Here is a 15,953-nt window from a genome sequence, read left to right as displayed (position 1 = left end):
GGTGGTATACGAATGATGCAAATCTATTTGCTTTTAAGACTTCGGACTTCTTTTCACCGTTCTTCAACCGATCAAATATTAATCATCATCATCATCATCATTTTAGCCATAGGACGTCCACTGCTGAACATAGGCCTCCCCTAATGATTTCCATAATGGCCGGTTGGGTCAGAAAGTCGCTGACATAGCCCAATGGATTAGCAAGCTGAAGTGGCAATGGGCAGGGCATTAGTACGCGGCACTGACGGCCGATTGGGCAGCAAATTTGTGGAATGGAGGCCACGTACCGTTAGACCCGGGGGACTGTTTTTTTTTAAGAAGAGACTGTGACGTGTACTTGTGTGAGTTTTTTTTAATTAACATTTTTTCGGCAGTGCACCGGCAACTGCACAAACGGCGTGGGAGCTCAGAGAAGATCGGTGGTGTGCCTGAAGGACTCCAATGGAGCTGGCTCGGATGCAGACTGTCCGGGACCGAAACCGGCGTCGGTGAGGGCCTGCGAACCGGACTGCAACTCGGATGTTCCACCAGAAATATCTCTAGGTGAGTTTTACTTATTTAACTGCCCCAGTAGAGTAGAACAGGCCACCTATTCCAGTGGATGTTTAAGGGGTCTCTCCTATCCTCTAGTAGAGACTAAAGTGACCTGATACCCACCCCGTTGAACGCTAATACTATGACTACCGGGGTCGATGAAACACTTTTTCTCATCCACCCCGCTAAAGGGACAGAGGCACCGGGGTGGTTGGGACTACTTGGAAGTAAACGTTGGTTGGATTAAACGAAGTCGCGTCGTCATAACGGCGCGAGTGCACGTGTAATTATTTGTCACAGTCTCAGTATATCTTACTTTTTTAAATTTTTGTAAAGAAAAAAAGAGAACATAGGTAATCCTTATTCTTATCTATGGAGAGATATACTATCACGGTGACAAAAGTCACCCGTGCGCGCGCGCATTACAAGTACAAGGAAACGTGTTATCGCAAGTTTTCATCGAATCTACAATAAATACCTTATAAAAATGAATGAACGTGAAAACCACCTCTTTATCTTCGTGATAATAATTAGTGCTACTCTTTAGTACTTAACAAGGATAAAAACAATTTGTTTTATGGGGTTATTCCGTATTCGACCCACGACAACTCAACCCACTCATTATTTTTTCCTTACTCAACCCAATTTTGTTCCTTACTCTACCCGCTTTTAGACTTAATAAAGTGTTTGCCACCTTTATGGGACAAGGTATCCATTTTTATAACAAAGTCCCTGATAAATATAAAGAGCTACCGTACAATAAATTTAAAGGTATAGTTAAAGATCACATGCTTAAAAAAGCCTATTATACAACTCGAGATTTTCTTAATGATAAGTCATCCTGGGAGTAGGATTATGGTCCTCTCATGCTCGCACTAAAAAGAATTAAAATCGTGCTATGAAAAGTAATGTATAAACTAATCTAATTTTCTAAAATGTTATAGTGTCATGCTTCTCAATCTGGACTGTTACTTAGCTTTATTATTGGTTTTTTTTTTCTCTTAGAGATAACTTGGTATTGTCATTCTCACTAAAATGTCTCTGGGGTGGTGGCGTAGTGAGGCGGGTCGTTACATTCCCTCTAATATGGTCGAGTGAAGCGATGGCTGGTTCACTCGTCATGTCTGTGAACAGGCGCTGCTTTCGGGGACTGGTCAATCCAAGTTATTCCAACTTATGTATGCGAGTCATTTCTACTAGTATTTGAGTGTGTAATCTGTAAGTCTAGATATTAGCACGTCACTACCTTGTTTAATATGCCACGCAATTTTGTATACCCATTCTTATAAGATACACTATACAAGAATGCATGGTAAATTCAGTGAACTGCTCCTGAATCGAATGTACCTGCTATTTCTATTTATTTATATTAACCGGCAGACAGTGGTGACTGAGTTTGTTGCGGCGCTTCTTCTCAGCACTTGCCAAATGTTGGTCTCGAAGCGCTGGTAGGGTAAAAAGATTATGAGACATGTAGAGGCTCCTTAAGAGCAAAATGACGATTTGTAAGAACTATTTATTAGTCTAAACAAATAAAGAAATTTTGACTTTGACTTTGACTTTGACTACCCACAACAAATTTTTAATTTTATGTTCCTTATTCACCCCAAAAACATTCCTAGCTCAACCCATTTTAAAACCACTTTAAAAATATAAGATTTTTATGTACGGTTAGAATAAAAATATATTTTTTAGAAATTTAAGCTCAGTTAACTTTTGTGTTAAGAGCCATTTTACATTTTCGTGCGAATTTCTAAGATTTTGGAAGCATGAATTACTATCTTAAGCAACACCCAGAGATTATTTAATAACTGCGAAAGATAGGTCAATCCTTGGTGTTGACCATTAATGAAACGGATTTACTAAAACTCTTTTGCTTAATTCACAGTGCCCCATCTCCCACAACCATTTTACGGAAAAATTGCCGCAGACTCATTTTCAAAGTCCTGTATCTATTATTTATGCTCATATAATAAGCTTAAAAATATAAAGTAATCATCGGACATACATTCTTGTAGTCCATTAATGAAATAGATTCTTGAATTTCATTACCATTATTGAGTAAAATCTAAAAATAATTTGGCAAATTTGAAGATTAACGTCACATTTTGATCGTGGTTTTTGGTTTAAAAACACAGCAATAACTGCAATAAAAGTATCCCAAAATAAAGAATATTCATTGTAGAATTGATTTCTACAGTTATTGTTTAAATATTAGTAACCACTTTGTCAAAATATTGATGTGAATATCAGTATAAATTACAATGCGCAAGCCGACATCGATTAGTATGGCGCGAGCGCCCGTCAAGGCAGGACCTGTGTCATTTTTCCCGCCGTGACGTTTACGTGCGTTCGTGTCGTAAAGCGGTGATTTGTACGGCGACCAAATACATTTGATACTATGCCGAGAGGCAGTTTCGAGTCGGCCGGCCGAGCAGAAATTGAAATGATGAATTTTAATTTCTTTGACGGATCTGAGTGTAACTATGTATAATATGTAGGTACCATGTATTTAATTTAATTAATAAATTATAAAAAAGTATATCAATTATGCTAGCACCCTTAACACAAGCATATTGGTTGCCTACTTTTGGACTAGATGGCGCTGTGAAATTGTCCAAAGATTTGAAAATGAAAAAAATGAAAAAATGAAAAAAGTATTTATTTAAATAGGCACAGGTTACATTTTGCATTACAAAATAATAAAGGCAAGATGTGTTAACAATAACAGTAAGAAAAAAGAGCAAGATGTATATCAATAACAGTGGGCCCCAAACTAGGCATAGCCTGTATCTTGGTGGCCCAAACAGTGCAGTTTGCAAAATTAAAGTGACTGGCACAGCGCGGTACAGTTCAGCTATACCTAAGTGTAGTGAAACAGTCTATATAAACAAAAAAAAAAAAAAAAGGAAAAGGGAAAGAATAAACCAAAAATAAATAAAATAAAACAGTGCGTAACATTAGAACACCAGCATATTGTGTGCATATTAGAACACCAGCATTTGTTTATTTATTTATCCGCTTTGAGTTTTGTTTCGTGAAGAAGAAAAAGAAGCGTTTTGTTTCGAGTGGGAAGCTTTGTTGTTAAATCTATACTAATAAAAGAGGAAAGATTTAATTGTTTGTTTGTTTGGAGGCAATAGGCTCCGAAAAAAAATTCTTTCACGATTTAGAATCCTAATTTTTTTCTATGTAGGCTATAAAATATTTTCAAAAACTTTAGTCCAAAATCTTTGATAAAATTCGACATTTAATAAATAAATTAGATTAATACTTATTTTCAGTACGATTTTAGTACTTGTTTTTCAGAAATTCTACGATTTAACTAAACTTCTAAAGTGTTTATATTTTATGCATAATTTATTAACTTCTAAAATATATCCTATTGATAGATGACGTGCTTCGTATTTTATTAAAATTATTACCTGACTAGGTTAAAAAAGGTGTGGAATGTTATTTTGGAGATAACTTGGTTCCATAGAAATATAGAGAGATGCTAAGTAATGCGCTGAGTTTGAAACTCAGTGTCGTATTAGAAATTCACACACACAAAGAAATCAAATTATGTGCTCATTATCCACTGCGGTATCAGTGATGATGATGATGATGATGATCATCAACGTTCGAATAATCTTTAGTACTATGCAAGCAATATAAACTGTTTACATAATGACGTCGCTACTCTCATCATTGCTTTCACAAGCAATATGTTCCAATTTGTCCCTTGTCACATTTCCCTTTAGTTTCTGTGATCTGTGCTTGTTTCTAAGTTGATATCAATCAAATATTCCTTAGTATTTTTGATTTAAATAATTTTTGTTTTATTTTGACACGTGTTTGAAAAATCAAGGTCAGATTACAATAAAATAACAAGTGAAAACGTAACATTGCATTGCAACTCGCAATTTCGCAATATTGATGAGGAGATTCCATTGGAAAGTCTGTATTCATTCCTAGGATTCCTCTAACACCATCAAATTCAAGAGAATTCAAGAGAGTGCAGTTTCCCATCTCATGCTTAGGGACCACGGTTTAAAATAGTGTGGTTGCATAGAGCCTGCAACGGGCAACCGCGTGCGCAGCTGCTCATGCTAATTTTCGATACAAAAGCAAGTGTTGGCGCCCTCACGAGTTTTAGCGGAGTTCCATATGGTAGCGGGAGTAGACTTAATGGAAATCTATGCTTCTCCGACGACCAGTTGTATGTGGAATACTCCAGAGTATGCGCACACAATAGCCTGGTGATTTTAGCACCTGAAGGAAAAACAAAAAAACATTGTTTACAAAGAAATCTGCGACAGGTGTAGTGTTTTAATTTTGTTTTAGAAAGATCTCTAAGCAAGAGCTGAAAATCAGTGTTCTGCTCATTTCAGAGCAGTGTCTACACTGAGCTCTCTGCTTTTTTGCATCGCTGCGGCACACTTATACCTTAGCGCGCAGGATTTTCTATCTTTCTCTTTGTAATGTACTATATCTTTCCTGCTACTCCTGTGTTTATTAATCTTACTTTTTGCTTCTTGTGTGTCAATGTGTTTTGCAAATAAACCATTTATCTATCTATCTATCTCATAATTTTGTAAGTACTCAAATATTTAAACATAATAATTTGTAGATTTTATATCAAAAAATATAATCATTTGACAAAATTAATTTTCTTAGAATATTTTAATTCTATTAGAACCATTTTCCACTTCATCGCAGAAGAAGTCGCGGGCAAAAAGCTAGTATGAAATATGTAGTAGTTATTGCCCGCGGCTTCACCCGCTTGAAATTTAGTTTGTCACAGATCGTCATAAATTATAGCCTATACATTGTTATTCTGGTCGACGCCAGGGATGGATGAGCGTCGCTGTCGCTGGCGACAGGGTCTTCTGGTTCAGGGTTCATGGCGTAGGTCTCAGGCGAAATGAAATCCACTCGTAGAAATTAATAAACTCAGTGTATTCACGAAAATAATTACACACAGCACTAGAGTCGTATCGAAACTGAGTGAACCAAAGGTCTTGCGATAGGAACGTCCGACCCGAGTGATAGTTGAACACAGGCTGCCTAGTACTGCTGTACTGTACTGTAAAGTTTCATCAAAATCTGTTCAGTAGTTTTTGCGTGAAGTGTTACAAACATCCAGACATCCACACAAACTTTCGTATTTATAATATTAGTAAGACTAGTAAGAAGTAAGATAGTAAGATGAATTATTTTAGTTATTTGTTTACTTATAATAATATTTATTTATTTATTTCTTAGCTCTGTCTGATAATGGATCTGGAGGAGATGCAATGGCCACCTCCGTAACAAAACAATAGAACCCTATGAAGTTTGGGCTTGTGTGATTTGCCTTGACGAATATTTCGTATCCAGGGTCCGATGATGGAGTTGTAAGGGGGCAGATTTTTTTTTCACTATGTGACTGTCTTTATTTTGTACTTAATATACAGTGTGAGTCACGTTAAAGTGTACATATGAAAATAGATGAAACTAGACCTATTTTTATCGACAAAAAAGAGGTCAAAAAATTTTTGAGATTTTTTTAAATTTTTTTATATAATTTTTTTTCTTCCAATTACTTATTGTAAAGAAAACGTAATAACTTTTAAACTAAGCGGTATATCCTGATAAAATAAAAACAGTAATAATGCTAAATAACAGGCAATACTAAAAAAATACATAAAATACATAAAAAAGGCCAACAAATAATAAAAAATGATACTTTTTGAAAAAAATCTGCTTTTAAATTCGTGTTTTTTTGGTTATTTGATAAATTTCTCCAAAAAATGCCCCTATAACCGGTGGTTTTTATTACTTTGTATTATTTTCTATCGTATTACCTTCGTAAAACCAAAAATCGCATGTCTCTATCCCTATCACAACGTTTGCAATGATCGTTTGAACTAAGCCTCTCCGGGCGCGCCATTCAACGCTTCGTTAACAACGAAACTGAAAATGGCTCTAGATTTGTTATTTTGATAAAGACAAGTTAGATTTCAAATAAAAACAAAATATTTCGAAGTAAAATAAGCATTTTAGTTATAATTAAAATTGTCTCTAACTGTAGCGGAGAATAATGTTGTGGCAGGCCTTTGTTCAAACGATCATAGCAAATGTTGTGATAGGGATAGAGACATGCGATTTTTGGTTTTACAAAGATAATACGATAGAGAATAATACAAAGTAATAAAAACCACCTGTTATAGGGGCATTTTTTGGAGAAATTTATCAAATAATAAAAAAAAACACGAATTTTAAAGCAGATTTTTTTCAAAAAGTATCGTTTTTTATTATTTGTTGGCCTTTTTTGTGTATTTTATGTATTTTTTTTAGTATCGCCTGTTATTTAGCATTATTACTGTTTTTATTTTATCAGGATATACCGCTTAGTTTAAAAGTTATTATGTGTTCTTTACAATAAGTAATTGGAAGAAAAAAAATTATATAAAAAATTAAAAAAAAATATCAAAAAAATTTTGACCTCTTTTTTGTCGATAAAAATAGGTCTAGTTTCATCAATTTTCATATGTACACTTTAACGTGACTCACACTGTATATTTTACATATTGTACCTATTCGTGTTTCATTATGAATCGAAATATAAAAGACTTAATAAACTCTATTAAAAATTTAAATTAATTTATCAAGTTTGAATACCTCATTCTACCTTAAAATTAATAACTTAAATCAAGTCTTAATACGGTCACGGCTCAAGATTTTTTTGTCCATTTCAGCGTTCTTTTTACTCTTTTGACGTTGCGTTGACAGCTTTTACCTAAATTCGCGCGGAATATTTTTGTGAAATGGCTCTTAAGATCGTTCTATTAAATAAAACTGCAGGAATTCTGATACAATAATATATTTGAAAAACGTTTTTCACAAAAGGACACAAATCAAATAATGACTAATTAGAATCTACTATAAATCCACTATAAATCTACTATAAATCAAACGACTGTGATTTTTTATTAAATCAATATAACCAAGCGATGGCGTATAATTTTTTCCCTAGACACTTGTTCATGAATGTACAAATATTTCAAATAATACGATGTATTTTATCTTTTTTTTCAAGCGGTATGAGATGACAAAAGAAAAATAATAAAAGTATTCATGTGGACAGCTAATCCCGCGGTAAAAATTTTCAGCCTCTTAATTTGTTTATGTATTTACCTTAAAATAAAATAAAATCTTTGATATATTTTAGTTAATCAACATAATTATTCATATCTATCATTTTTTTATGTAGGTGATGTTTTTTATTTTTTTTATTTAATTATAAATCAATTTTGTACATACTAGTATGTATTTATCATTATTAAATTTCTGAAAAAACAGTAAACGTTGTTTTGCTATCCATACTTATTTTTGGTATATTTACTTTGGGTTGAGTAAGGAATGCATTTGGGTAGAATAACGAAATTATGTAATGGGTTGAGCTAGGAATACTAATTTAGGATGAGTGAAGAAATGGGTTGAGTTGTCATGGGTCGAATACGGAATAACCCGTTTATGGGGTTTATTTTCAGAGCCAGAGATAGCGCCTATTATCACGACTAGTCTGCCGACCACACCTCGAATCGTTCAAACCACACCTCGAGTCATTCAAACTACTTCTTTTACTACTACCGTCAAAAGTCCTCCTAAAGGTAAATACGATCAAGTGGCCATTAAAAAAAATACATACAATCCGGTCGAGTTAACTGCGTATCTAGCGGCCGTGACGTCACATCGACGCTCTGATGGAGATGTGCGGGTGAATGCGAGGAGGAGTCGCATTCAGTTAACTCGATCAGGTTGTAGTTGCCATTTAAAAGAAGACATGTAGGTTTTAGCCTCATGTTCGCGTAGTGAAATGTCCAAGTTTTGTGAAAAACTTCTTACTTTATTGCAAAGTAACTTTTTCTTTCAGAATGCAAGGATAAGCTGAGCAACTGTGCGCTCGCGGTGCAAGCTCGGCTCTGTCACTACAATTACTACGTACAGAACTGCTGCTACTCCTGTATTGGTAGATGAGCTATCACGACTACAAACTTTCGTACTTAAAGTGCCATTTCCAATTATTTCTCTAAGATAAACCGCCAACACGAAGATTTTGTGGAACTGAATTAAACGTTTAATAATACTCTGACTAGTATTACATACTATCTACGCTAACAACACTGCCTGTAAATAGACTATGTTTGCCTTTAATCAATTTTAATCTTCCAAACGCTCTAAGTTTAAATTTATTTACAAATTAGTTTTAATGGACACGTATTTTGTTTAATTGGTGTGATATTTAAAATAGTTAATGTTAGTAAGATGGGAACGGAACTTGGCGCTGCACTACCGTGCCTGTTTTTAAGAAAGTACTTACGATGTAATTATGCGTTATTTTTAAGAGAATTAGGATATCGCTGTTTGTAACTCGAATAAGAATTTTAGTAAAATAATTAATTAATAAGAATGTAAATAAACTGAAGCGGAATAAATAAAACTAATGAAATAAATGATGAATTTTGTTTTTATTTTACATAGCAACCAAATCTTAAGGCTTGTATAAAAATATACAGCTCCCTATAAAATATTATACACAACGCTTAAGTACTAAAGTACTCGTGTAAATAACATACTATTAAATCTAAAAGATTAATTTAAGTACTATTACGAGTATACCTACTTGATTCATACAATAAATATTTTTTGATTTGTCGATCCCTGGGTATTTATCGCGATAGATAAATATGAGATATAATTACTGTAACACGATTATCTTCACCTTTATCAATATTATTTACTTAAAAACAATATAAAAGGCATATCTTATCAAATAATTATATTAATATACATACGTGTGGTAGTATCTAAATTTTCTCAAGAAAAGACAAGAATTTGCACACTAATTAAGTAGCTACTATCAAATTTTATATGACTGACTCAGGACAGGACTGTCGAACTATCAATCGATTTGCGAAATGAAAATTAAAAATTTCAATATTTAACATACCTACTTAAATTAAAATTAACATTAAAAATAAAATAAATTATTCAAAATTTGCATCCTCGTTGAAGTTTGAGACAGCAAGGTAATAAAGTGCCGACAAGGCTCATCACCGTTAAACATATGAGCAGGTTAGTGCTAGCATTGCCAAACACCGTTCTGAATGTTTCCTCAATGCCAAATATCAGGGCCAGGAAGCCGATGATCATAGTCAATGCCCCGATGATGCAGTGGAGAAGACAGGTCACACGAGGCATGCAGTGGATGTAGAGATGGAAAGCCCCTCCAACCAAACTTATTATGGTGAAGATCATCGCTACTAAGCCTGGAACAACAATATCCATTTAGTGGGGTTTCGATATGGTCACAACCACAGATCACAGAAACTTAAGGGAGATGTAAAAAGGGGGCGGGGCCAATGTCGCAGCAATATGCCCAAAACAGAACATATTGCTCGCGACAGCAATAATTGATGATTTCGAACTCTGCGCATTAGTTGGCATCTCTCGTCAGAGTAAATATATTCTTTGTCTCTAGACCTCTATCATTTATGGTCATATCACTGTGTCAGACTTTTTGAGCCGCGTAGGCTTCTAACTTATGGCATACCGACAGTTTAAAATGAGTGTACGTCAATCCATCTAAAATTGATTAAAGATTTCACTATGTTAATTATTATGTTTGCCACAACTGCAACGGAAATGCAACTCCTGTGTAACTGGTGTCATTGCTGCAGATTCTTTTTTGTTTCTCATACGAAAATGCCTACCCACCCAAGCGCCTCCAAGAGAACATCAGTGAGTATGGGTCTCGAACTCAGTAAATCACTGGGCTGAGAGGAGATCCTAGCAAAAGATTATAGCTTGACCCCCAATAAAGCAGTGAAGGCCCAAGTTAAGCAGGCCTAAGTAATATCTGACTAATGTAAAAGGGTTCTCGATCCGCAAGCAAATACACTCGACATCAAGTAAATCGCACCTCCCGCGATAAGCACTTTCAAACGTATACATCCCCACTTCCCACCAACATTGCATTGGTTCCATTTGAAAGCCTAGTTCTAAACTTCATTTCATTAAAGGAAAGGTTTTACCCCAAAAATGTGATTTAGAAGGATCCAAAGTCACTTCTTCAAAAAATAGGTAGTTACGCTTGAGCAAACTTTTGTGGCTGTAAAACTGTTAAGTTGGGATTAATCGCTATCCATCTGTTAAAGAGGACTCGTGAGATCATTATTTGGTTTTATAACCATAAAAATTGGTCTAGTTGATCCCAGAGGTGAGCCCAAAGTGAGGTCTTTTTTCAAGTCACATTTATGGTATATTATTATGTTAATCATTTATTTAAAAATTAAATGTGTTCTTCTCTAAGGATATTTATCGGGCTTTCAAATAACACCAATATTGTTGGGGCACCATGATTGTGTCCTAAGAAAATCTTTATAGTTCGCGTCGTGGAAGGTGCGATTTATTTGATGTTGAGTATATTATTTAGAATACTTAAATTTAGAGGTGTTTGAAGCTAAGGGTTGATATCACTCCAATGCAAAATAGACGATAGATGTCATACAAAGAGAAAATGAACCTTTCAGAAAATGATATACCATCACAGTCAAAAATGCTTACCTAAAATACCATGTGTGGTGTTGAAGTGTACATTCTTCTCGACCATGACGACTATGTTTCCAGCGATGGCAAGGATAGAACCAAAGACTTGCATCAGCAGGTGGACTATTTTCCTGTCCTTATACCTGATGGTCCTCGACCATCCGTTGTGGGAGCTGAGCACGAGGATCGATTGAGTCATAAGGATGACATACTGCAATAACATTATACGAGTATCTTTAGAACTATGTATATTAGGACGAAGAAGCTAAATTAGTAATATTGAGTAATAATAATACGTATAGTTAGTTAGGTATGTAATTTGTAAGCTTAAAACATTTTCGAGAAGTTCCAATTGTATTTTTTCTACTTCCATTTCCAGATGATGTATTATCAGTATAAGTTTTTTCATTTGACCAAATATAAAAGATATAAAAATCCTCTTAGGTTCTGCGTCTGTAGATCAAAAATATAACAAATACATAAAATTGTCTTTATTATACTCTTCTAAATTTTTGGCGTCTCTATTATACTGACCATATAAAATAATTTCTTGGCCGTCATAGTTAGTCAATTTTCTGGAATTTAAGTTTAGAAGAATACGAATAACTTACCCCAACAACAGTCAAGATTATATGTTGCCTTAGCACTGGGACGTACATAATGCCAAGGAAAATTGTGATAAATGCCACAGCTCCAAGTGTCATGTGAGTGATCATATTGACTATATCCATGAACGTCATGAGGTATGATGAGGGCTCAGGCCTGAACCTGGCACCCCCACCGTCCTCTGGCCCATTTGCGTCGTTCTGAACAACCACCATCCTTGCAGTATGAAAGTATTGCTTTTGACCCGACTGCGCCAGAAGGAGGGTTATGTTTTTGCCCGTAGCACTATTAATTTTACTGCCACCAAAATTCACTTTTAAAAAATACGTATTTCACAATATTTCGCACTCTCCTACCAGGCACAAAATGTCACAGATATATCATCATCTCAGAGAAGTATCAATCGATAAATTCTTTTATCTGTCTCGTTATCTCCCAATATTAAGGTTGTGATAAAAGCAGAGTATGAAAGTTAGTTTTGATTTCCGAATAGCAGATTTTTTAAATGAAAATAACTTTTGACGATTAAAATGATTTTATGATATTCTTATTAATAACAAACGATACCAAAGTTGAAAATGGAACGTCGTTTCATAATATTTTATTAGTATAGAAATAAAATTGCCAATATTAAATTACAATTGTTTATTCAGTTCGTTATTCAATGTGAATCAACCACCCATCGCTATTATCCATTTATGTTTACAGTCACTCATCGATGATTTATATGAATTGAAAGTAATAACTGGCCGTAAAATTAAATATTACTAATGATTTACAAATAACGTCATTATATCTAATTTATTAAACGTTTCAGAACTCTTACACAGCTAGGCAATATAGTGCCAATGAGAGCAATCACCGAGAAAGCTATAAGAAGATCAGTCATGCGATCGTTTAAGAGTTCTCTGTAAACCGTGTCGATTCCTAGCGTCATGGTTACGAAGGCAAAGATTATGGTGAGGCAGGCCAGCCCCATGTGGCAGGCATGCATGACCCGAGGCATACAGCTGGTGAAGTGGTGCAACAGGCCTACGATCAAACTCAGTCCTGTGAAGACCATCACTGCTATGCCTGAAACGAACAAATACGTTAGTTTGACCTCCCTAAAGGATTTGCCACACTGGGTTTGCGTTCTGCGGTCAGGTCAAAAGTGGTGCATAATGTTTGAATAACAAATCTCTCAATCAATCTCTATTTAATACTTATTGCAGGGATGCGGTATGTCTGTCTGTCAGGCTTGAGCCTTACACCGACGGTGTACAGGTACGGGATTTGAACACCGACTGCAGAACGCATCCATCCAGACAAATGATTTATTAGCAACGCCAACGCTGAAACGCTCTTACTAGGGTTGTTAAAAGAGTAATGAGAATGGGATATTTCTAGCCATCACAAAAACCTGAAAAAATTGGTTAGGTAGCTTAATTCTTCACTATAAACTTTTAAAAAATCATTTAAGTTCACCATTGCGTTTATGAATTACATTCACCTGAACGCGACAAGTCGGAAAAAAAGAAAGTCGGCCGTTTGGTGTAGTGGTTTAAAACGGACTACTATGCCGAGAGGTTAGATTCCCGGCCGGGCAGAAATTGAAATAATGAATTTTAGTTTCTGTGCCGGGTCTGGGTGTTACTATGTCTTATAAGTAGGTATGTATTTTAAAAAAAAGTTGGGACTAGAAGCGAGTGTAGAATTTCTTTTTTACCCATGAAAAGAGCGCTAAAATTTATTTTATTGTAAATTATTTGTGACGATACTTACACCTAATGTCCAAGGATATTCATTTGACCTTGTTTTCTGTGGCCAACGCATCCGTACACAACCCTGAAGCCGCGGTGGACGCCAAACAAAGCGCTTTAAAATGTTCAAAAACAAATCATAAAAAAAATCTCTAGATCTGACCCTCAGCTACGTTAATAGCTATTTTTCCGATTTGAAAAGTAGTTCAGGGATCGAGGCAGTACTTTTTAGGCCTTTTTGGAGAGTCAAGAAAATCTTCCGGTTGGTCGTGTTCAGGTGAATGTTATTCATAAACGCAATGGTGAACTTCAATGTTTTTTTACCAGTTTCTAGTGCAGAATTAAGCTACCTATCCATTTTTTTTTTTCAGATTAAATTCCACTATTTTTACTGAAACAATGTGTGACTGTTCATCATAATAATATTGAAACTAACTGAAACTGAAAGTTACGAAAGTATTCTTTACATTTAACTACGTATTTTTTTATTGTTAGAGGGTAATTATTTTATTTTCAATGTTACAGTTTACAGCACCGTTAATAAAAAATGCCTGTCGGTTTTTATAAGTGTAATCAGGCTGGATTTTGGGATACTGATCGGAAACATTGTTTAAAACTTTGCCAAAGTTTTCTCTAAGTTCTGTACCTAATGGTTGGATTGGAGCTTACCCATCTTGCCATGAGTGCTGTTGTACTGCAGAGACACGCCAGCCATGGCAACCCCGCCGCCGGCCAGTGCCAATACACAGCCAATGAAGTGCATGACCCCATGGACGATATTTTTTTCTTTGTCACTGTAACTCCTGGACCATCCATTATTGGGACTCAGCACGAGCAACGATTGCGCGAATAAAACGACATACTGAAAGAAAGAAAAATGTTTGTATTCCCCACACGACATTGTTAACTCAATAAAAAATATGCCTATTTGACGCCACGCTCAGCTATTATTTTAAACACTTGTAACTTTTTTGTTTCCAGTCCGATTTCAATTGGGTAAGGTGGGGCACAATGTTACACGGGGCACAATGTTACAATGCATATTTCTCCGTCCCTATCTATTAGTTTTATGATGTTGGTATACACGTATGTCAAGCTCACAAGCCACCATCTTTGAACCGTTGTAGCTGCCACAGTTTGTACCGCGCTTGAAAATTAACAAACAAAAAAGTTTTTAAGATATTTTATGATATATCTAGTGTTCTAAAGTTTTTGACCATTTCCCCTAAATTAATTAAAATTTCGGAAAATTTAAATGCTGGCTCTTTCCTTGTACAAAGGCTTAAGTATTGCTATCCAGCGAGAAAATGCAGCCAGCATCCTCGCCTCTTTGCCTCACGGACACACTTTTATTTTTGAGTAAAAAATGAAATTTTTATTTTTTTGTTTAAAGTTAAGTTTGCGTTAGTTTTAAAAATTTCTGTTTATTGTAAATAAAGATAAAGAACTACACTTCTAATATCGATGCATATTCCCTATTCAAAATTTGGACCGCCGTTCCTTAAGAAAGACCTTGTTTTTTATAATTTCATCACAATGTCAAGTACCTAAGTATAGGTTACAGATTTTTAAAGTTTGTTCAAAAATATTAAAGTACAGTACGGGCACAGCAAAAATTAGAAGAGAGGAGAACGCAGATTTGTAATATAATAAAATAAGTAACTCATAAGATTCGATTAAGTATTACGTATTAAGTGACTCATAGTCAACGGATATTAATTTTGATTATGTAAGTATTGCAAGTTTTCACTTGATACATACAACGATAATTTCAAGTAGCTCATTCCTTTATTATTTTTTCTTTTAATATCATTGGCTATGATTATCAAGGTCATAAAAGTAATATATTTTTATAAATAGGCTTTTAAAAGCGCCTTCCCAGAATTATTTTAATCCTACCACTGCTTTAGAACAATGGACAAGTGCTTAGAAAAAGCACCGCAAGAAGCAGCGTTGATATGCAGAATGGATTTTTACACCACAATATAATAACTTACCCCAAGCACTGTTAGAACCATGTGCTGCACCAAAGTATTCGCCACAGTATTGGCAGACACTCCAATTCCCGCAGAAATACTGAAAAGGGTGAAGGCCACCGCTCCAAGATTAAAATGAGTGAAAGAGTCAACAATATTCATGAACCTCATGAGAAATCCATCTTCCATTAGTTCCGCTCCCATTTTTGTAATAATTTTGTTCACCCACTCACTAGTTACACTAGTATCTTTTACCAAAAACAAAATTGTATTAATTAGGCTCTGATAAAAAACCTTTTTTTTATATTGATCGGAGCGCTCTTATCTGCTGATTACTATAGATAAAGTGAATGTATAGGTATTAGGTATGTATAATAGTCCTGGATCATGACTCATTTAGCATTAAGTATCATTCTTGGTCTTAGTCAATTGTTGTAAGACCACTTGATTGAACCACCATTATTCCAGCTAGCAGCTTCTGCCCGCGGTTTTGATCACAGAAAGTCTACACACTAAAGGC

General features: G+C 35.0%; 3 protein-coding genes across 3 annotated transcripts in view; 1 reads left to right on the top strand and 2 right to left on the bottom strand.

Moving 5' to 3' along the window:
* Positions 1-9,832, top strand: part of LOC135080229 (thrombospondin type-1 domain-containing protein 4-like) — a 77,821-nt gene extending 67,989 nt beyond the window's left edge. Inside the window, exons 16-18 of the mRNA XM_063974910.1 lie at positions 375-543; positions 8,052-8,171; positions 8,435-9,832. Of these exons, the coding sequence (XP_063830980.1) occupies positions 375-543; positions 8,052-8,171; positions 8,435-8,538 (393 nt within the window). The 3' untranslated portion in view covers positions 8,539-9,832. The remainder of the gene's footprint in view (positions 1-374; positions 544-8,051; positions 8,172-8,434) is intronic.
* LOC135079949 (uncharacterized) lies at positions 9,011-12,170 on the bottom strand. Its single transcript, XM_063974597.1, has 3 exons — positions 11,721-12,170; positions 11,128-11,320; positions 9,011-9,830 (listed from the first exon to the last, which is right to left on the bottom strand). The coding sequence occupies exons 1-3, from the start codon at positions 11,928-11,930 to the stop codon at positions 9,553-9,555; spliced, it is 681 nt and encodes a 226-aa protein (XP_063830667.1). The 5' UTR covers positions 11,931-12,170; the 3' UTR covers positions 9,011-9,552.
* A 175-nt stretch (positions 12,171-12,345) lies between these two features.
* LOC135079950 (uncharacterized) lies at positions 12,346-15,712 on the bottom strand. Its single transcript, XM_063974598.1, has 3 exons — positions 15,455-15,712; positions 14,127-14,319; positions 12,346-12,789 (listed from the first exon to the last, which is right to left on the bottom strand). Exons 1-3 carry the CDS (start codon positions 15,635-15,637, stop codon positions 12,512-12,514), a joined length of 654 nt encoding a protein of 217 aa, XP_063830668.1. The 5' UTR covers positions 15,638-15,712; the 3' UTR covers positions 12,346-12,511.
* Positions 15,713-15,953: the final 241 nt, after the last annotated feature.

Source organism: Ostrinia nubilalis, chromosome 17, assembly GCF_963855985.1.
Source record: "Ostrinia nubilalis chromosome 17, ilOstNubi1.1, whole genome shotgun sequence".
NCBI classification, from domain to species: Eukaryota; Metazoa; Arthropoda; class Insecta; order Lepidoptera; family Crambidae; genus Ostrinia; species Ostrinia nubilalis.
Note: the sequence above shows the minus strand (reverse complement) of the source record. Positions and strands in the feature narration are given on the sequence as shown.